This window comes from Pholcus phalangioides, unplaced genomic scaffold, assembly GCF_987345545.1.
Source record: "Pholcus phalangioides strain wild (caught in Gottingen) unplaced genomic scaffold, Ppha-v1.0 ptg000009l_1, whole genome shotgun sequence".
In the NCBI taxonomy this organism is placed as follows: domain Eukaryota; kingdom Metazoa; phylum Arthropoda; class Arachnida; order Araneae; family Pholcidae; genus Pholcus; species Pholcus phalangioides.
In genome coordinates, this window is record NW_028301602.1 from 19,019,575 (window position 1) to 19,042,460 (window position 22,886).

Sequence of the window (22,886 nt, forward strand, 5' to 3'; positions counted from 1 at the left end):
CATGCCTCAGATTTTTTTTTTTGTCTTTTTTAGTTTCAAACTCAGGGTGCTCCACTCTGAAAAAAATTTATATTTTTAACAAAATACTTATAAAGAATCATAGCTCAAATTTTAGGCAGCAATGCACCGATTTAGAAAATCACGTAAAGAAATGAACATAGAATGACGTTTTAAATGCTTAAATTAAGTAAAATTTGAAAGGTGTACAGAAATCGTAAAAAAATTAATTGCAAATCTTGGCTGATCTTAACAAACGTTCCCATTTTCTGCGAAGTACTGTACACACAAAGAATCGGTGGTGAACACATATCAGAATTTGCTGAGACTAATAAGAGAACAAAAAGGACAATAACTGATTCGTTAAGGAAACAGCACATACATCAAAAACTTGAATAAATTTGAAAAAGTTTCTTGCAAAAGTTATCAAGATGTGATGCACGAATTAATAACTTTTTCTCATCAATTCATATCTAGCATGGGGGAAACAACGAAAAAAAAATTTAAGATTTCCGCAAAACGTCTTCCCCAAAACTAGTTTTGACTATTTGAGCGATATCTATGTATGTTAAATTGATTTTCCCTGTGTCTGTCTGTGTATATGTTCTCTCTACAAATCCACAATTTTAGATCGATCGTTACCAAATTTTACGCATACTCATAAACGATACAGGACCCGACTTGAACGATAGGCCACTGTAAAAGTTTGACAAAACAGGTCAAATGCCCGAAATTATCAGGCAAGAATGGTTCTTGGGTCTCAACAATGATTTTCGGAATATTTACTTTATTCACCGTGGTTCCCTAACAATGCGCCTCAGACATGTTTATTCCTTTACAATGGTTTGTCACCTCTTGAATACTCGCAGTATGTTGAGGAAAACCTGGGCAACGCCGGCTATTATAGCTAGTTGTTAATAAATCATAAGTATGATTATAATATTATGATGCACAATTAATATATTGTAGTGACCATAAGATTTTACACCTACACCACGACCAGAAACATTTTTCCATCCATTGCAAACTTTTATCATAAATTTCTGTGTTTAAATTACGTTTTATGCTTATTTTAATTTCCTGTTTCTACTACTTTTTGAATTCTTAATTAATTTTTTTATGCATCTCGTCAATATTCTTACATGTTACTGCAATTCAAATGTCATATATATGGTGATGAGATATCATGAGCAATTCCATGTTGTTTTTTTATCGCAATTCTATCAATAGCCATAATGCAGACACATATCATATTTTTTTATCCATTTCATATCCTTAAAATCTCTTTAATCATATATTCTGCGCCCTGCCGTTAAAAAATAATAATATTTATTGTTCCAAACAGTTTTCAAGAATATGCAACGAATTTCAAGGCGAGTAAATAGTTATGACCACGTTTTTCGCAAAACGCACCACTGTGCGTCGTAGGTAAATCTGATAAATACTGAAAACATTACCACTTTTTTTGCCGGCGAATATGTATAATAACCAAGTGTTGTTGTTACGTTGATAAATACTTGAAATTTATCGCCTTTGTCTGTGATTATGCGCAACTACTTAGTGCAATTGATGAATTCGGTAAATCTAAAAAAAAAAAAAATTCCAAATGAATCCAGTATGTGTGATGACCATATGGTAAGTCCCAAATTTTTTTCCTATTCATATCCTGTGTTTTTCTTCATCCAATGATCTGAAAAGACTATTCGATCTAATACAATGTCTGAACACAGCTCTGACCCCCCCCCCCCCACCCTTTTTTTTGCAAAGAAATGAACCAAATTCGTCGTATTATTTCAATTAATTGCATACAATCGGACCCCGCTGCAGCGAGCCCGGTTTTTAACGGACGAGAATGTGAGCACGTCCGATAGGAATTTCTCTTGTCAGATCAGATATAGTGAACCAAGTTTTCGGAACCGTTAAGTTCGTTAGAACGGGATATGTGCGACTGTGGTACCATAAATTAAACGTAAAAAAATAATACAAATTTAAGAAAACTCCTGTAATTACATTTTCGTTGAGGACTTCGATAGATGCACCGGAATTCGTCAATTATCCTTTGATTTTATTCGCCTGTGTAGCAAGGGGTATGGCGGACAACGGAGTGTCTAATGCATTGCAGATTGGAAACAAATATATAAAATATCGAAAATAAATTGAAATATTTTTCCATGTTTGAACAGGCTCGATTATGCCAGCCCGAAGTCTCTCAAATCATACTATTCGACAAAAAAAAAGGTTGAATAAATATTTTTTTTCTGATATTCATTTCAAATAATTGAATGTCTTGTAAAAATAGTAAATGAATTATCTTGGAAAATGTGTTAATCTGTTGCCTTAATTTACTGCACATAATCCTCAAATGCGAATTTCTATAATTTGAGAAAAAATATTATCTATATTTATAATATAGATAATTTTTTAGCCGGCAAGCGCCATAATTACAATCCTCATATGAAAATTTCATTCATTAATAATGAAATCTTAAGGAATAAAACGAGTTGTTTGCCACGTTTTTGTTAGGATCCGTTCATGTATTATGTTAGCAAATTTTTAGCCATTTTTGACCCCCACCTCTTGTCAGCAAAGTTTCGCCATCACTGCCCCCCACTTCCTAACGCATATTGGTGGAATCAGAAACGTACGCGGCAGGGGGAGGGGCATAAGGGGCTCGTGTGCCTTCCCCCAGACGAAAAAAAATATTTTTAATGCAAAAAATATTTAAAAAAAATTAAAATTTCGAAAAAAAATACCTTTATATGTTATTATAATAAATTACTGTTAATTTCAAAGCTATTTAAAGGGTAAGAACTCGATCAGAATTTCTCTTCAAGAAGTTCATTGTGACCCACCCTTTAAGCCATATATGGTAAACCCTTGACCCGCAGACCAAATGTGGCCCTGAAGGTTATCTGATGTGGCTTGCCCCCCCCCCCCAACCTAATTTTGTAAAAATTAACTAAGCGGTACATTTACGAATCGCTTAAATGATCCGTGGCACACTTCTAGAGCATTTAAGTGGCCCGTGGCACATTTTTAGATCACTGAATTAGGCCTCAAACATCACTTTCACATTCAAAGATCACCTAAGTAACCCGCGACACAGTTACGGAACACTTAAACGATCCGTGGCACATTTAGTGATCGCTTGAGTGACATATGACACAGTTTTAGAGCACTCAAGCGGCTCCCAGTGCGGTTCTACATCACTCAAGTTACCCGCGAAACACTCCCAGATTACTTAAGTGATCCGTGGCATAATTATGGATCACTTTGAGTGATGCGTGGTGCAGTTCCAGAACACTTACGCGCCCCGGAAACATTTCCAGAGCACTTGAAGGATCCGTGAAACTTTTAGAGATCATTAAAGGGGCTTTGTAGGGGACTTATAAATAGGTAGAATGTTAGTTAGGGTTACATAGGATTTTAGGATTACGCACTCAATGGCCGAGATCACTATTACGTCACTAAAAGTGAGGAGGCGCGGCTAAAGAATCAGAATGTTTTAATATATAATATTTTACAGTAAATCAATGAATCTGTTATTATGCATAAGTAATCGATTTATTTGCTGATTGTGCATAATATTCAAGAATCGTTGGCATACTCGATATATAATAAAAAAAATTATATAATTTTTACGGTGATGCATAACACCCAAGCGTACCTGGTTAATTTGACACTTGAATTTTATCAAATAAGTTGAATTTAGAACGATGTACCATATTTACCAATGACGCTTGGGTATGCATAATCGTCGTTAAAAGTGATAAATTTAGGGAATTTTATAAAACTTACCAAAATGGTCGGTGGCTATGCATTTTTACCTGTTTTTGCGCATAATAACTGGATTTATCACATTTATTGCGTAATATATATATATATATATATATATATATATATACATACTATGTGTGGTAAGCGTGATATATCCGGGGTGACCATGCATAATCGTTTTTATATTGGCGATTATTTATAGCTAAGAGGAGTTGCTGCTGAACAATTTTTCAATGTACATTTTAATCCGACACTAAGAACCTGCATGCTATAATATAATAAGCAGGTTTTAGTCTCCCTCCCCCTCCTGAGTAGTCGAGAATAGTTTGATCCACGCTGGCTTATCGAAAAGATGGATACAGGCAGCAATTACTGACGAATGTCTTTGGACCAAATCAAACTACACGGTGCAGCGATTAGATCAACCCAGCAGCAGATTGACAGCTTTCATTGATGTGATAGTTACTGATCCAATGAAAATCCCTGAAGAGAAGCAGATCAAATTTTATCAAGAACTATTCCCGATTATGACGATTATTACGATGATTTTGTGATTTATAACCTGTGATTTACAATTGTGATTTATTTACATGAATCGCCATTTTTCGATCACAAATTTTATACTTGTTTACTGGCGAGGTGCGTAATGGCACCTGCCCATGTATGTAATATATCTTCCTCAAGATCAATAAATGGTTAGGTTTTCCCGCAGGCACCCGAGCCCCAGGGACAATGTGCTTATATCACTGAGTGTGACAGAGCCTGGGTGTCTCTCGGTTTCTATCACCACCCCCCCCCCCACACCGGACTTGATAGACCCTTGGCATACATATAAAAAAACACAAACATTCTTTCGATGATAGGTTTTTACGAAGGGTGCTTTTAAATTCATGGGTGGTGGCACGAAATCAGATTATAAAGTCAAATCTTGATAAGTCTAATGTGCACTGGCCGACAAAAAACTGCGAGTTTACGTCAGTTCGATTTATCGGAAATTCCGATTTCAGAGTGGGGGGAAAAAAAGGAAGATCTATTAAAGTAACAACCGCTATTTACGAATATCGTATTAGTAAAATACAGTAAAACCTCAATAAATCGTCACCTGATGTTAACGAAAAAATTATGACGGCTTAAGCGAAGTGCCCAATTTTCAATGTGTAATATCGTGAAAAATGTATAAATTTAAAGTATTAAAGCATTTATTAAAATATGAATTAAAATTACAATATTAATAAAATTTATAGATTGCAGAAGAAAAAAAATTGAAATTTTAACCTTTTTAGAGTTCTTAACTGATTGTGCTAAAATGTACTCTGATACACTTATGATTTATACTAGTAGTTTTTAATTTAGACTAATCAGAACAACTGCAGGATTAGTTAGCTTTTCTTCACAGAAGAACTACTGCACATTAATTTTACACACGCGCATGAAATTTAAAAAAAAAAATATATATATATATATATATATATATATATATACATATATTTTAGTTTTAATTCTTCATCAATAGTTCATGAAACAACTACAAGGTAATCTTGGTAAAATTTATCAAGGTAATCTTTCACATACTAACTACAAAGTTACTGTATATCGAACGCAGGGTCCACTTTCAGAGACTTATGGAGGCCCGGGGTAGGGAAAAGCACACACATTAGAAGACTTCAACTTTGGAAAAAATGTCTGGTTTTTCAAGAAAGACAATTTGTTTAAATTTTAAGAAATGGGTCCCCATGCAGAAATGGGCCCCATTCCCCCCCTCCGTCCCATGCAGAAATCAGATCTAGCTCAAACAGTTCCTAATGTTTCAAAACTTAGGCCGACAAATGAACTTCCCTAGCGTAACTTTCTTTACTTGAACTGTTCCGTTTTAGTGCATAAGGCTTTTATGGTGACTTTTTAAGCATACGGCAGTGCTGTTAACAACAAATTTTTTTAAAGGAAGCCATAGAAATTATTTGTTCTTCTCTCTCGAACTTTGTCATGGTGACGAGTTAACCGACATTAGCGACGAGTAAACGAGGGATTAATAACATTGCTGTTTATGAGAGCTGGACAGGCCTGAAGAAAAACGACGACTTGACCGGACTTATTAGGGCGACGACTAAACGAGGTTTCACTGTATGCCAATCTTACTGGAAATGAGGAAATTGGAAAAGGTAATTTATTCCATTTCAATCATATTTAATTATTGAATGAGAATATTTAAAAATAAACTAGACGTACATTATACTGTATTATGGAAACGTACGCACACGCGATACTCGTACAAATGAAAATAATTATAAATGAAGTGTAAACACGATTATTTTCTGTCATAAAATGCAGTGATTTTTTACCTCTCTCTCTTTGTCACTTTCATGGGAGCAGACGAATGAATCTACTAAATTCTATTGCTAAATGTTTTTTTTTTTTAAATAATTTCTTTCATTCCCGAAAAATTTGTCTTAAAGAAAAAAAACTTCGAATTAAGGGGAAATTTTAATACGGGAAAAGAGTTTCGGGGGCTGAGTGAAATCTTAGACTTAAATAGATATTCGAGTTATCGGAGTTCGACTTATCGCGAATTGCCTGTATTTGCTTAAAGGTCTACTATTCCCTCAAGAGAAAAAACAGTATGGAATGAATAAACGGAGTGAAAAATTTTTACAATTCAAGATTCAAGTGGCACTGGGAAGAGAACGGAATGGTAAGTTTTAGACTCACTGCACGTTAATGTTGTGTTGGCAGAGCATAATTATTTTTGTGCTGCATAGATGTGTGGATAACGTTAAAAATGATTTGATAAACGTAAATAGCGGATTACCCTTATCCAGGGCCTATTTCGACTTCAATGGACCCTTGGGCAAAACAGGTGAAATTGAAGGACCCCGCCGCCTTCTGAAATGGGAATCAAAGATATCTGGTAGGTCAATTAATATATATTTAAATTTTGGAGGCCTAAAAATCATGAGATCCATGGCCCATGCCCCACTTTCAATGTGAAAATCAGGGTGTCCTGCTCTTACCATAACACAATGCAAAACGATTTCCGCATCCCCCAATCGAATTTTTTACGACGAGTCACCACTGTGCATCATAGATAGGGATTTCACATAAAATGTTCACAAAATAAGAAAATATTTACTCGAAATAGAAATGAAGAGGCGAAAAATAATTACTTAAAAAACGTTGGTTAAAAAGGTCCAACACGTTTAACATTTCAACGAATAAAAGACACGAACAGACATTTTTGTAGAACATTTCATTCGAAAACTCAAAATTTATTCAGTGTTGGCCGAGATCAGTATTGTCTCGTATCCATTTCGTGTATTTCGAAACTTTCGTGTAAACACCCGGGAAACCCGGTATTCCACATTTATAACCAAACGAGACTATACCAAGCTCAATATAATTGGAATCGCTCATTTGCATGACCATTGGACCTCCAGAGTCACCCTGAAATAACGGTGAAAATCAGAGAAAATGAGTCACAATAAATCTGAAATGTAAAACTGAATTTTTTTTTTTCAACTCGTCAGTAATTTCGACTCAATAAAGTATTCATTTGGGATATAAGGCAAATTTTTCTGAATTGGTAGTCACAGTGAGTTTTGAACACAGATTTCTGACCAGAAGGATGTCAGAAGTGTCTCAGATCTGTACTATTTTGGACGCGAATCTTTCCTAGGAAGTGTCATTTAGGTTTTACACTCATCGGGAATAAAATGTATTTTCCCAAGATACTATCATCGGGAATCAAATTTATTCCGCCGAATGAATCAACTCCAGGACTCTGCCACCGGTCTTATCCGGTTACCGAGATCTCTTCCAGCCCAGCTTCATGGTAGTCTGGAACAAAGTGTATGTATGTAATGGTCTGAGTGCTTATCTAGTGCGGTTTCTGATTTGATTTTTTTTTTGTGCTGCCATCTATATTTCGAATTATATGTGAAGTGTGATGATCGAATATTTGTACTGTTGTAGGCCTGTTGCTCTCTGTGAGGAGAATTTACAACGGGGAGATCGGCTCACATTCGTGCCTCGAAGCTGAGAACTGCAGAAAACCAACTTTGGCCGGCCACCACTGTGGTGCCGGTGGGGGTGAATTTAAATTTATTCCCTCAAGGAAGTATCTCAGGTCCCATATTACCATCGCGAATGAATATGTTTTCGCAAGGAAGTGTCTCAGATGCCGTAATATCACTGGGAGTTGGACAAATTTTTCTCATGGAAGTGTCTCACACTCCCATACTATTATTGGAGTGTCCCCAATGAGGTGCCTCTGGTCTTTACTGCTTTCTGAGAATCATATGATGTTCCTCAGGGAAGTGTCAAGGAATATGTCCTCAGTTAATATGTTCAAGAAGGAAAAGACAAGCAATTCCTCCAAAGGAGTGTCTCGGGTCAGTGCAATCTTTTAAAAATGTTCAAGGTCCCATAGGTTTTTTGTTTTGTTTTTTACGAAATGACGCGTATTTTTTTCCCCCGAAGAAGCGTCTCAGGTTCCATACTCTTCCTTGTGAATGACACTAATTTCCGTGAGTAAGTGTCTCAGCACACATAATTTTTTGCTCGAATGAGGCACGAATTCCTCAAATGATTGTCTTAGATATGTACAGTAATTGTTCGAAAACGAGATGAATTATGAATATAAAATGTAGATCGCAAATACAGCATACCACACATGAGTCTTTACCGCCTTCAGCTAGACCAGCACAGATGAATTGGTCGTTGATTCCCCGCAGGAAAGTTTTGTCGTTTAGCGTGGAATAAGCCCCGTTACACTCGCCCACGGGAATAATCGGAAGCTCGACCTCCTGCAGGACGTCGCTAGGTTCCTTAATGTCTGAAATAAAATAATTGAGCATGGGAAATATATCTCAAGAGAGAAAGAGAAATACATCTTGTGGCTAAACACAAAAAACATACTTACTGTAATCTAGGTAACCCCATCCAGTGACAATGACGTTCAGTTTCGAGCTGTCCAGTTTATCTTTTAGAGACGGTGAAGGCAAGCATACGGGATTTACCTTTGAACTAAGTACGGCCGGCTTGTCCAGCGTCAGCAGGGCAATGTCGTTGTAATTCATCCCGAAGACGTAGTCTGGATGTAGGAGGATCTTCTGCACAAAGTACCAATCTCCGTCACCGAGTTTGATATCGTGGCCGCCGACGAGCAGTTTTATCTCTGACGGATCCCTTGAGAGAAATACATATGACCGATATCTGTTAACAATGTAAATAAACATATTCACATGAGTTACACATGCTTATGTACTTGAATAATAGAGTCAGGGACGCCGAAAGTCAAACATGATTGGTGTTCGAAGTGTTCTTGCTTTGCAAAGTAATAATAAGAAATTTTTTCGGACAGGATAAAATAATTCACCACCGACCATACGTCCCGCTTTCAAGAGGAATATCCCGTAATGCTTCAGGTGGATGTGCTGGACTGGATGGGATGTGAATTCACTTTTTCACCACTGAATCAACATTTCGAAAGTCTGCCAGAGTATATTATATTCTGGACAACAAGTTGACCAGAGATCTAATTGCGTATCTGTTGCGTATTATATTAATTTTTCGCATGTATTGTGGGTTCGGATTGGATTCTGTGTATGTAATGTTTGGCGGAGATAGATTGTATTTTTATTGGTAAAATATGTGCACCTACATGGTGGATTTGAGAAGATGCGGTAAGACCCATGATTGCAACTAAGGCAGTTCAGGAAGTCTGGTGCCTTGGGTACTGGACCAGAAAGGGTGCTGAATTTACTCTTTTTCGTTAAAAATTATGGAAAGACTCGGGCACCAAAATGGCGCTATCCCCAAGTGACAGAGTAAATTCCCTTTTTTTTTTTTTTTACGAGTCGCAAGTTGCTGAGGTTACGGTAGTAGTCACAATTCTCCGTAAAACAGGACTTTAATTTATGATAACTCTCATTTAAACTATTTCATTTATATTAACACATCGTAAGAGCGGGGATCTGATATTTTAATTCAACCTCGTCTGAATCATGGGCAGATATACGAGGCATTTCCACGCATGATTGGGCTCCGCCTCCCCCGCTTCAAAGGCGCAGCCAACTGATCTAACGTATATGCGTATACATGAATTTACATCATCATCATCATCATCATCCCTCCCCCGCTCCAGATTTTCAAGTCTATCTATCAAAAAATTGCAAAATTTATGAAAACTCGGAATTAATGCAAGGAATATGCCGCTGTGGTGGTCGAGCGGTTATAGTGACGGACTCGCGATGCGAGGATCCGGGTTCGAACCCCACAATGGTGGTCGGCTGAAGTTCGTTTTCTTTGGTTCCCAACTTCAAGGCGCAAATGCGAGCCGATCTCCCCGTTAAAAAGTCTCGCCACAGAGAGCAACAGTCCTACAACGATAAATCATTCAATCATAACACTTCACTCATAGTTAGAAAAACTGGTGGCAGATGGCAGCACTACACATAACAAGCATTACAGAGAAACAAAACAAAAACTTCACGTTTCACTACACGCGCATTCCCGCATGTACCGATTCGTTGGGGGTTCCGTGGGGAGTGTGGGCGGGGTGCATGTCTGGTGTAGCAGTAGTAGGTAGGGCCTCCAAAAAATGGCTCGGGGATCCACGATGTTCTTAAGTCAGCCACCTCGTTGGGCAGTTTGCCTGTTGTGGCGTTGTATTTGTATATTTTCAGAATTGGTAAAGCGTACAATGATTTACAGTGAGTTCAGGCAACACTAGTTACCTTCTATTGGTGATGTTCGTTCGGGGCCCAAAAAGCGCGGGGCATGGTGTGACCGCACCTGTCACACACCCCTAAGGGCGGTTCTGGTTTGGGTTCTACATAGGACAAGGATATAGGGGCCATTTAATGTTAGTTCGTTCAAAATGTTAACCCTCATGCTGAAATAGGTAATCTGGAATCGAATAATTGCGGTACGCATTTTAGAACTTTTTTCCTATCAATTCAAATAAATTGTATGTTCATTAAATTGCCACGTCCTCCAAAATTTAAATTGAATACCATCAATACAGAATAATATTGCGGGTCATTTGAGTGTACTGCAAAATTGAGCACAATCGATAAATACATTTTTAATTGCTAATTTATCATTGTTACGTACTTGGCTATCTTTGTGCTGGTGAAACCGAATTTTAGTAGTGCCAGAATATATTTTTTGAGGCCTCTCAAGAGCATCATGAGACATTTTCAAGGCAGTTTCCTATACGGGGCTGGACTTACCGACTTTCAGTTTACACGTCTCGGAAATCTTTGCACCAGGTCTAATAATAATGAGACCCTCTTATGCCCGAGGTCCCCGAGCCGTGCCACGGGCACGAGGGCCACGTGTGAGCCCTGGGTGGGCCACGTGTAAGGATCGCACTGAAGGAAGTAGCCGTAAGCAGGAGACAACTGTCCCGGGCTGAAAAATTTAGGAAGGGTCAGTTTTAGGGGGAGGGAACAAAGAGCACCATTTTAAAATTATCGAATTTTAAAGTTGTGGATGCCGTGAAACTCTTAGTTACGACCCTGATGAAAATACCGTCTATGCTAGTTGTTCTCAAAGTGTGCGTCGCCGCTTTCTGGGTTGTCGCGACAAGTTGGTTTATTGATGTGTGCCCATGCAAGACTTTGAAGTGGTCCGGAGTCGAGGATAAACAATGACAAAGACAAGGGAGCCGTGAGTGGAAAAATATTGAGAAATGCCGCCCTACGCCCATAAAATTACTTGTTATGCAAGCGAACTAACAGATATGGAAAAAATAAGTCGACAGATCTTACTAAACGCATTGCTATACATAGGGCTGCTCGATCAGACGCGGAGCCGGGTGCGAAAATTATTTCGGATCTTCTTAATTCTGAATTTATATATTTTTATATTTTTTTGTGGGGGGGGGGGGGGAATCGGGTATTTTAAGATTCACCCATTTTCACAAAATATGTATACAGGAATACTGAAAAAAATATAGACGTATTTAAATGTGTAAATTAATACAAAAATTAAAATTTTGAATCGATGAAAATTTTGAATTAACGAAAAAAAATGACAGGATTTTAAATTCAGAATGAATGGGGAAAGACCCGGAATCGATTTAAATTCAGAATTGATGAAAATTCGGAATCGATAAAAAAAATCCCTGAATTCATGAAAATTCAGAATTAATGAGAGAAATAATTCGAGAATGCATGAAAATTCCAGAATCAAATCATCTGAACCTCAGACACCTTGTTTACTACAAAATAGTGGATGTGTGTGGATGTACACACAACATTATGTACTACTACACATATAGTGTAACCCAGTGATTTCCAAACGTTTACGGTTCACTGTGCCGTTTGTATTACAGCTGCAAAAAAATTTTGATAAAAACTAATTTCAGTCTCAGTCTAGCCTAACCGAAAAAATGGAGCTACAGTCGAAATGCACTATAGTGAACCCGGGATATGGTGAACTCTCGGTTGTAGTAAACTTTTTCAGTGGTCCCAGCTGAACATCTATTTAGCTAATGTCATTTTAAACGCTTAAGTGAATTGAGAAAATGAAATTCCGCTTATAGTGAAATGTCCCTTCCGCAGAAAGGAAAGGACAGTTTGTTTTTTTTTCCAGTTTTTCAAAGGTAAGTTTACACTATAATGATCCCGAACGACAGCATTCCTTGACTTCCGTGTCAAATCCCACTTTTTCATCCTCCCCACCGTTTCTAGGAATCAACCACTGATTTCACTACAAGACTCCATTCTTTTCAAACTACCTTTTGAAAAATCGGAACTATAGTAGAACAGAGCTAGAAGTAAGATCTTAAATCATCAAGCTTATTTTTTTGCCTCCCAATAAAACTGTGCTGCAAACAAATCTAACTACAGGAAGCGGTTTGTTACGCGTATTTTGGAAAGATATGTGGAACAGCGAGTATAACATCTCTCTTTTGGAAGCAGCCAAGTCTTGGAGACAAGCAACAGATGCAACAATTCGCAAGTGCTTTCGATACATGGGTCTATCCAAGAATATATTGGAGCAAGGAAGAGAAAGTATTGCGGACGACGAAATGAAAACCTACCGATCGCTATATTTCTGGAACAGCATTGTGTAAATCTTTTTCCAAAGATGAAATTTAACACTTCGAATATTGTGATAAAAAAATAAAAGAGGTGTTGACTTCAGATATTCTTACCGATGACGACAACGTATCCGAAGTAAAGCAAAGAACGAAGATTCCCTACCCTCAGAAGAAGAAAATGAAATGTCAGCACCTTCAATCTATGAAGTGAAAGGGCTGCGAACATTCTGAATACATTTTCCTACGGAAAATGCGGACAAAAAAACTTTGGACTCTTTCCTAACCGTCGAAAAGAAAATTGACGAAATTTAATGTATTTAATCAGAAATACCAAATTTTTTTCCATAGGAAGTAAAAATAAAAGTAAGTGAAACTATTGAAAATTCTTCTTTTCTAATATTTGATTAATAGTCTATTTAAGAAATTAATAATTTATTAGTAAATTTTTCATGTTATCGCAGTGAATGTTTCCAACAAAACCACCATCAAATGCTAAGAAATACCAATGCTTCAACAAATGTGGGTATAGTTAACTTTTTATTGGGTCCGCAGACGGTTCACTATAACGGGGTTCGATTGTATAATACTTCCTTCGAGGTCTGCACGAGGCCTGCGATACACCGCGACATTTTTTTTTTTCGGCCACCTAGTCAGTGTATATGAACTCTTCTGTTTCAACAAAGAAAAACGGATGCCGTACCAATTAAAAAATCTCGTTTCTTGACTCTAGATTTGCCAATATTGGGTTTTATTTCTGCATTAATCATCACCAGGTCTGTGAATTCATTCTTTCCCCCTCATTTTGATTTTGTTTTTCGGTCTGCGAAAATTTTCGCACATTTTCACCGATCCACAGACATGGAAAGGTTTAAGAATGCTGATGATAGTTTATCATAGGAAATATTTCAATAAATCATACCATTGTATTACTGAACGGATAAAACGTTATGGTACCACGGCACACAATTCGGAAACCACTGGTACAGCAAATCTAAGCCTTTGTTCTCTGCGGACAATGAAAATATATCGCTGAACAACAGTGGCTCTTACTCTGTATTTTCATCCCGCACCCCAAGTGCAATAATATGACTTTCCTTCCTGCACCTTCTTGAATAATAAATTTCCTATTCGTTATTTTTGCTTGGATGAGACAAGTTTGTGGATAATTTGAAGTATTGATTCCTCAAGTTTGTGTTTGTCCTTGTGTCGTGTTCTGACAGACAGAATACACTAATCGTGGAACGCTTCCTTGAATAAGTGATCCTCGTCACAGCGCACGTTGCTTTGAATACGTCTTGTGTACCTTGTGGGACGACTGCCCGAGTAAAGTTGGAGCTCAGTTCGAATGCTTCCGAAGTATTTAGACACCGCTTTCATCTACGTTGCTCAAAACAATTAGGGGAGCACATGGTTTTAACAAAATTACGCAAAGATGTATACCGATAAGTAACGTAAAATGAATCATCCATAATTTAAAGCCTAGCAGGAAACGGAAGAAGAAAATTTCATATGCAAATCAAAGTTCATGACGTCAAAAACCAGAAAAAGGAGATAAGGGCAGAAATCGGGATGTTGCAGAAACGTCTGTTTTACTGCCGTAACTGTGAAATTCGATTGCGCTGTATTTTTTTTTTGAGACAAGGTGACTTGAGGATGTCTCAACAACGTGATTTACCGGAATCCATGGCATGGCGTGTTATAGGCAGACTGGAATCCGGGCGAACACAACGTAGAGTCGCGGACGCTGTTGGAGTCGCCAGAAGTGTTGTTGCAAGGCTGTGGAATCGATTCCAAGAAACAGGAAATGTTAGACGTCGACCAGGGCAAGGTCGGCCACGCGCCACTACAGCAACTGATGACCGGTATGTACGGTTAACAGCCCGTCGAAACAGAACAGAGAATGCTACGCAGCTGTAAGGACGGTTGCTCTTGGCAACAGGACGAAGGAAGTCCAGCCAAACAGTACGTAATCGGCTTCATGAGGGAGGGCTCTATGCACGTAGGCCAATGGTCTGCATTCCGTTGACCCCACGTCACCGTGCGGCCCGAAGAAGATGGGCTGCTGAACATCGAGATTGGGAGCAACATGATTGGAGCCAAGTGCTGTTTACAGACGAGTCCCGATTCAGTCTGGAGTGTGACACCCGACGTGTTCTGGTATGGAGGGACAGGGGCACTCGAAATAACCCCGCATTCGTTCGTGAAAGGTCACAATACAGACGAGCTGGTTGGATGGTATGGGGTGGAATCAGCATAGGCGGACGTACGGACCTGCATATCATTCGGATTGGCACTTTGACGGCCCGAAGGTATGCAGGCGAGATACTGCGACCTCATGTCATCCCTTACGCTGGAGCCATTGGAGATTCCTTTGTTTTCCAGGATGATAATGGCCGACCGCACAGAGCTCGTCTGGTGGAGAACATGCTTGAAGCTGAAACAATACAGCGTATGGAATGGCCAGCGTACTCTCCTGACCCGAATCCAATCGAGCATGTTTGGGACATGCTCGGACGACGCATTGCTGCGCGACCAAGGCCACCTGTTACTGTCCGAGACTTGCAGATTTCACTTCTTGAGGAGTGGAACAGTATTCCCCAAAGTCTGATCGATAACCTCATCGCATCCATGGCAAACAGGTGTGCAGCAGTCTTAGCTGTTCGAGGAGACCACACGCCCTATTAAAACTCATGCATCATGTCTAAACAGTACTTCTTTTTATCGTTTACATGTAACCAAATTGTTGCCCTAAATCATCTTTTCATGTTTTTTCCATATTTTCAAAGAATTAAAGGTTCATTTCAAATTTTTTTACGTCTTTTTTCTGTATTGCGCATTGATACGCGTGTACTAAAACGCGTGTTGCCCTAAATCATCTTTTCATGTTTTTTCCATATTTTCAAAGAATTAAAGGTTCATTTCAAATTTTTTTACGTCTTTTTTCTGTATTGCGCATTGATACGCGTGTACTATCCATTGTATGCCAATACGTGGCTGTCTCGCATGGTTTTCTTCACTTTTTTGCTTGCTCCCCTAATTGTTTTGAGCAATGTAGTCTGCGACACTGTGTATCTCGGCTTTTTGAGATTTTGTGCGATGAATTTCTAATTTTCTTCTTCGTATGCTGACCCATGTAGATAGCAAGTATTGAATTTTTTGAGCGTTATCACCATCTTTTTTCGGGAAGAATTTAGATAGGAAAGATATAAAGCAGTGGTTCTCAACCTTTTTTAGTTTATGGCCCACTTTGAACCACATTTTCTTCTCGTGGTCCCCCTCGTTTTACCTAAGGCCCCCTACCTGCGTGCGAACGCAGAGTGCAACGAAGCACTCTGTGACGTTGTCGACAACATCAAGGAAGCCAGGACACAAGGAAAGCACGTGTCGCTGGTGTCCATCGACATCAAGGGCGCATTCGATGCACTTCGGTACACCAACCTCTGAAAGATCTTTGCCCAGATTCCCGCACCACAAGATCTAACACAGACTTTGATGCACCTCCTGAAAGACAGGAAAGTGGCCATGGAGCTGGGAGGTGAGCTCGTGGAACATGACCAAACGAGAGGTAGTCCGCAGGGCTCGTGCTCGGGCCCCCTTATGTGGGACGTCACGGCGGACGGCCTACTTAAACAGTCCTGGGAAGAGAGAGTACGAGTCCAGGCCTTTGCGGACGACATACTCATAGTCATGGCCTCAGAGAAATAGAAAGAGATGGAAGGAAAGGACTCTGGATCAGATGGCCAATTGGCTACACAACAACGATCTGGAGCCGGCAGTCGAAAAGAGTTCTTACCTGTGGTACAGTTCAAGAATCAAGAGACCCAAGATAAGGATGAAGGGAACCAGGATCCCATGGAAGAAGACGATGAAATATCTTGGGGTCACTCTGGACAAAGACCTGGACTGTATATCACACGTAAAAACCCAGGGAGCCAAGGCGAACGCTAACCTTCAAACACTGGCGAGCATGGCAGGCCCAAGATGGGGACTAACGCAGAAGCTCAGAAGGATATTGTACGACCAGGTGGCTATCAAGATAATAACATACGGAGCTGCTGCGTGGTACCAGGACCCATCAGAGAAGCTAAAGATGCAGCTGGACAGCCTGCAGGGAGGTTTCCTGCACCTTCTCACAAGAGCCTACCACAAGACGTCAAAATCAGTCATGCAGGCCATCGCAGGAGTTCCCCCACTGAGTCTTCAGACGGAGTATGTGGCCAAAGCAGCCATGGTGGCAAGACTCAAGAGGAACATCAGTCTGGGGGAGGCCCAATACCAGTGGAGTGAGCTAGAGCAGAGAAGGGTAGGCTGGGACGTGCATCCCGCTACCGACATCACCCTGGAAGAAACGGGCCCTATCTCATACGAAGGAACCACCATATTCACAGACGGTTCTAAAACCCAGGATGGAACGGGTGCTGCCTTCGTGAGATACGAGGATGACGTAGTAACCCAGGAGTGGAAGCAGAGGATATTGACAGGGTGCACGATTTTCCAGACGGAGCTCTTCGCTCTAAGAGAAGCGGTAAGCAGCTTGGAAAACACAACGACCTGGTCCGAAGTATACACAGACAGCCTGGAAGCCATAAGAGACCCCCTCACGAGACACGAGGACGCCAGGACCGTCCGCAGGGCTCTATTAAAAAATCCAAACATCCAATTGAACTGGGTTCGTGGCCATGTCGGAGAAAAAGGGAACGAGGAGGCGGACCGATTGGCCAAGGCAGCAACCTTGAGCCGTACGATCCTCCTGGAAAAGAAGATTCCAGCAGCGACTGCAAAAATGATAATAAAGATTCACATCCTTGGAGAGTGGCAGAAATTCTGGGACCACCCCGCCACACATGGGAAGTTAATCCATAGGGTCCTGCCCAAAATACAGTGGAGAGAGAGATCTTGGAGCAGAGAGAAGACGATATTCTTCTCGGGCCATGGGCCGTTCCCCCACCCACTTCCTCCGCTTCGGGATCACAAACAATGACAAGTGCCTGTGTGGAGGAGTCGGAAGCCCATTGCATTACGCAACGAGTGCGAAAAGACCTGAGAGTTCCACCTGGTTAAGCCGCTCCCTCAGTTGGAGCATGAATGGTTCAAAAGGATGGAGAGAGATGGAAAAGCAATGGAAACCATCAAGGACCTGGTTAAATTCCTAGAGGCCAACCAGGAACATCTCCACACCGAGAGGGATGAGACCATCCAGACTCCACATGAAACGCAACAACTGAGGAGGAGCGAAAGACTGAGAGCAAGGGCAGAAGCCGAAGACACCGTCGATAGGGTACTCTCCCAGGAAATAGAAGAATTAGAAGACGAAGAATACGACACAGAGGGAGAGCAATCGGAGAGAGAAGAAGCGGTCGAAATATGGGAAGACTCTGGCTCTGACTTCAAATTGGATGATCCAGTGAAAGAGTAACCAAGAAACAAAGTCCCAATGATCAGTGTTTAAACTGCGAAATACCCAACCAAAAGCTGAGGAGCTTTTGAATAATCGAACAACCCCCTCCAATCATGCTGAAAGGACCTGGCACCTGATCGGACCAATGTGACATGAAGGGCTCACACTGGCCAACAAGCCAAGGAGGGAAGACGTGGTCCAGGACCTGACCTGGCCGGATAGCGAGCCAACAAGCCAACAAGGAAAAAAGCGTGGTCCAGAACCTGACCTGGTCACGGCGGAGGGCTCACCCGAGCCAACAAAGAAAGACGCGTGGTCCAGAACCTGGCCTGCCCCGGCGGAGGTTCACCCGAGCCAACAAGCCAACACACATGGTCCAGGACCTAGCCTGGCCACGGAGGAGGGCTTATCCGAGCCAACAAGGCAACGAGGGAAGACGCGTGGTCCAGGACCTGGCCTGGCCACAGAGGAAGGCTCACCCGAGCCAACAAGAAAAGACGCATGGTCCAAGACCTGGCCTGGCCACGGCGGAGGGCTCACCCGAGCCAACAAACCAATGAGGGAAAACGTGGCTCAGGACCTGGCGCTTGGCCGAGCCAACGAGGGAAGACGCGTGGTCCAGGACCTGGCCTGGCCACGGAGGAGGGCTCACCCGAGCCAACAAGCCAACAAGAAAAGACGCATGGTCCAAGACCTGGCCTGGCCACGGCGAAGGGCTCACCCTCCTTCCAATGAGGGAAAACGTGGTTCAGGACCTGGCGCTTGGCCACAGAGAGAAACAAAGGGCTCAAGCTCAATAAAGAGTTAATAAATCACCTTTGAACCACCTTGGAACCACCTGACGCCTACGACGTCCAACCCCCCCCCCCAACTCCTCCAATAGAGCTAACTATTCGTCACATCTTCTTTAATTATAAAGCAAAATATTCCTCGGGCACTGCAAATGCCTGCGAAATACTTATTCATTTCCTATTTTTCCATTCTGATTTCGATAACAATGCACTGTCATCATAAATACAACAGAATACTCGATGCACCACAATACATACGCAATAAGAACTGCATTACAATAAGCAATACAGCACGTTATGCACTACAGTACGTAATGCATAACAAATACAAATCAACAACCATCAAAATCAGCAATGCACTGCAATCATCAAAACATCGCAATAAGCAATTTACCACAATACGCAATACAGACAGCATCGGACTGCATTATAATAAGCAATACAGCATGTGATGCACTAAAATCAGCATTGTATGGGCAGTGCACCACAATAACGAATGCAGCATAACAGCAATACCCACTGCATTACAACAAGCAATACAGCACAATACCAATAACCACTGCATTCGATTAAGCAATACACTACAATACGCAATGCCTTACAATAAGCAAAACAGCACAATACGCAATGAATTACAATAAGCAAAACAGCACAATACGTAATAAGCACTGCATTATAATAAGCAATACAGCATGTAATGCACTACAATACGTGATGCATAACAATACTCAATGCACCCTAATCAGCAATGCAAAATATTGCAGTGCACTACAATAAGGCCTACAGCACAATAAGCAGTAGACACGGCATTATAATAAGCAATACGGAACACGATGTACGTACAACACGCAATCTAGCACAAAACGCAATACACCACAATACGCAATACGTACTGCATTATAATAAGCAATACAGTACGCGATGCACTACATCACGTAATGCATAACAATACGCAATACACACCATAATAAGCAATACAGCTCAATACGCAATAAAGCACCATAATAAGCAATACAGCTCAATACGCAATAAAGCACCACAATACGCAATACACACCATAATAAGCTCAATACGCAATACACACCATAATAAGCAATACAGCTCAATACGCAATACACACCATAATAAGCAATACAGCATAACTATTTGCAGTACACTACAATAAGCAATACAACCCAATACGCAATGCGCCACAATAAGCAATAAGCACTGCATTGCAATGAGAAATACAGTACGCGATACACTATAATGCATAAAAATTAGCAGCGTACCACAATCAGCAATACAACACGCGATGCACCACAATACATATAACTATATGCAATACAGTAAGTACAATACGCGATGCATCACATAAGCAAAGCACCATAATAAGCAATGCATTAGAATAAGCAATACAGCACGCGATGCATTACAATACGCAATGCACCAAAAATAGCAATGTACCACTATTTACAGTGCCCCGCAGTACAGCATAAAACGTAATGCACCACAATACTCGATGTATCGCAATAAGCAAAGCACCATAATATACGCAAAAAGTACTGTACTACAGTGAGCAATATATCTCACGATGCGCTGCAATGCACCACAATAAGCAATACAGCATAATTCTCAATGCTACACCATCGGCGATTCGGTGCAATAAGCAATGCACCATTTTAGACAATGCAGCACAATAAGTAGTGCAGCCTTATATTAAGGGCACCATAAAAAACAATGCACCACAATAAGTAGTGCAGCCTTATATTAAGGGCACCATAAAAAACAATGCACCACTATATCAGGGCACCACATTAATCAATACAGCACAATACTTAATGCACCTCCATCAGCAATACAGGACAGTGCTTATTGCACCACCATCGGCAATACAGCACAATAAGCAATGCGCCACCACATTCAATACAGCACAATAATTAGTGCACCACCATATTCAAAACACCGCAATAAGCAATGCACCACTATATTCAGTGCACCACATTAAGCAAAATACGTAATAATACGCCACAATAAGCAAAACAACACAATGCGTAATTTACCCCCATCGGCAATACAGCACAATAGCAAATACACAACCACGTAGGTAATACAGCACATTAAGGAATGCACCACAATAACAAATACACAACCACCGTAGGCAATACAGCACATTAAGCAATGCACCACAATACGCAATGAACCACAATAAGCACTGCATTAGAATATTACTGATTACACACATTACTACATTACTGATTGTGATATGGCAGTGCATACTGCAACATGGCACGTGATTCACTAAAATACGTAATGCATAACAATACGCAATTGGCCAATATTTATAGTGCACCACAATAAGCAATGCAGCACAATACCTCATGCATCGCACTAAAAAAAGCACCATAATACGCAATGAGCCATAATAAGCCATAAGCACTGCATTACAATAAGCAATACAGCACTCAGTGTACTACAACACGTAAAGCATCACAATCAGTAATGTAGTAACGTGTGTAATCAGTAATATTGTACACCACAAATAAGCAATGCAGCGTTGTATGAGATGCATCGCGCAATAAGCAAAGCACTATGTACGCAATGCACCACAATACGCATTTAACGCGGTATTACAATGAGCAATACAGCACGCAATGCACTACAATATGCAATGCACCGCAATCAGTAATGCACCATTATTTTTGCATTGTAGCACAATGCGCAATGAAACGCAAGTATTCATCCTCGACTCAAAATGAAACCTGTCAATTTCCCCATAAAGAGATCTGTCCAATGCCCCGCCCTGGGTACCCGGACCCTGTGTGTTGGGAGCACTCTGATGTATACATACCTCTGGGTACATGCACAAAACTTTATCCCTACAGGTCAAGTGGTTCCCGATGTGTTCAGGAGTTAAATGAAAACTCTACCCAAAATCGTAACGGACTTCCGTAACACAAAAACGTAACAGATTTCCGTCACTCATTTTCGTAACATAAAATCGTCACTAATTTCGGTTGCTTAGAAACGGGCCCTTTTCGAGTTTGTGATTTTATATTATAGAGTAGATAAAGCACCCGACATCGCCCAGCCCCCTCATCCGGGGCAATGGCTAAAATTGACAATGGTCGATAGAGCCTGTGCGGTGCACGGAATGAAATGAAAATGAAATGAACCCAAAACTGAAGACTTAACCTTAAGATCTTAGATGTCTTGGACAATACTTTAAACTACTGCTTTGTTAAGTCAAAATGTGATTAAAAATAAGACATTTTTTAAAGTTAAAATGTAATCAAACCATATTATCCCCTTTAGCGCTCTTCGTACCTGCCAAAGTCCGGCCCCGCTCACGCCATCAACCAACCTTTATAAAAGTATGAAATATTCTTAATAGCATCTTACTCGGTGCGCCAAAAACTAGAAAACTTTTCGCTAGTTCGTGGGCACCTGAACTAATATTCTCCTTGATAATAAGTCCCCTACTTTAGTGATCTCTAAATGTTTGGCGGATCCTTCGAATGCTCTGGAAATGTGTCCAGGCCGCTTGAGTACTCTGGAACTGTTCCACACATCACTCCAATGATCCGTAATTATGCCGCGGATCACTTAAGTAATTAGGGAATGTGACGTGGGGATAACTTCAGTGATGTAGAACTACACTGGGGGCCACTTAAATGCTCTAAAACTATGCCACATGTCACTCAAGGAATCTCTAAATGTGCCACGGATCGCTTAAGCGTTCTGGAACTGTATCGCAGGTTACTTAAGTGATCTGTGGATGTGCCACGGGCCTAATTCAGTGGTCTGAAAATGTGCCACGAATCATTTAAGTGATCTGTAAATTGGCCGCTCAGATCATTTTATTTATTATTCATTAATTAATTTCACAAAATTAGGT

At 40.5% G+C, this 22,886-nt stretch overlaps 2 protein-coding genes across 2 annotated transcripts; one reads left to right on the forward strand and one right to left on the reverse strand.

Moving 5' to 3' along the window:
• Positions 1-7,041: 7,041 nt before the first annotated feature.
• Positions 7,042-16,344, reverse strand: LOC149082183 (clotting factor B-like). Its single transcript, XM_089236745.1, has 4 exons — positions 16,121-16,344; positions 8,690-8,982; positions 8,436-8,602; positions 7,042-7,212 (listed from the first exon to the last, which is right to left on the reverse strand). The coding sequence occupies exons 1-4, from the start codon at positions 16,342-16,344 to the stop codon at positions 7,042-7,044; spliced, it is 855 nt and encodes a 284-aa protein (XP_089092871.1).
• Positions 16,345-16,787: 443 nt separating this feature from the next.
• Positions 16,788-17,801, forward strand: LOC149082184 (uncharacterized). The gene has a single exon (XM_089236746.1). The coding sequence runs from the start codon at positions 16,788-16,790 to the stop codon at positions 17,799-17,801; it is 1,014 nt and encodes a 337-aa protein (XP_089092872.1).
• Positions 17,802-22,886: the final 5,085 nt, after the last annotated feature.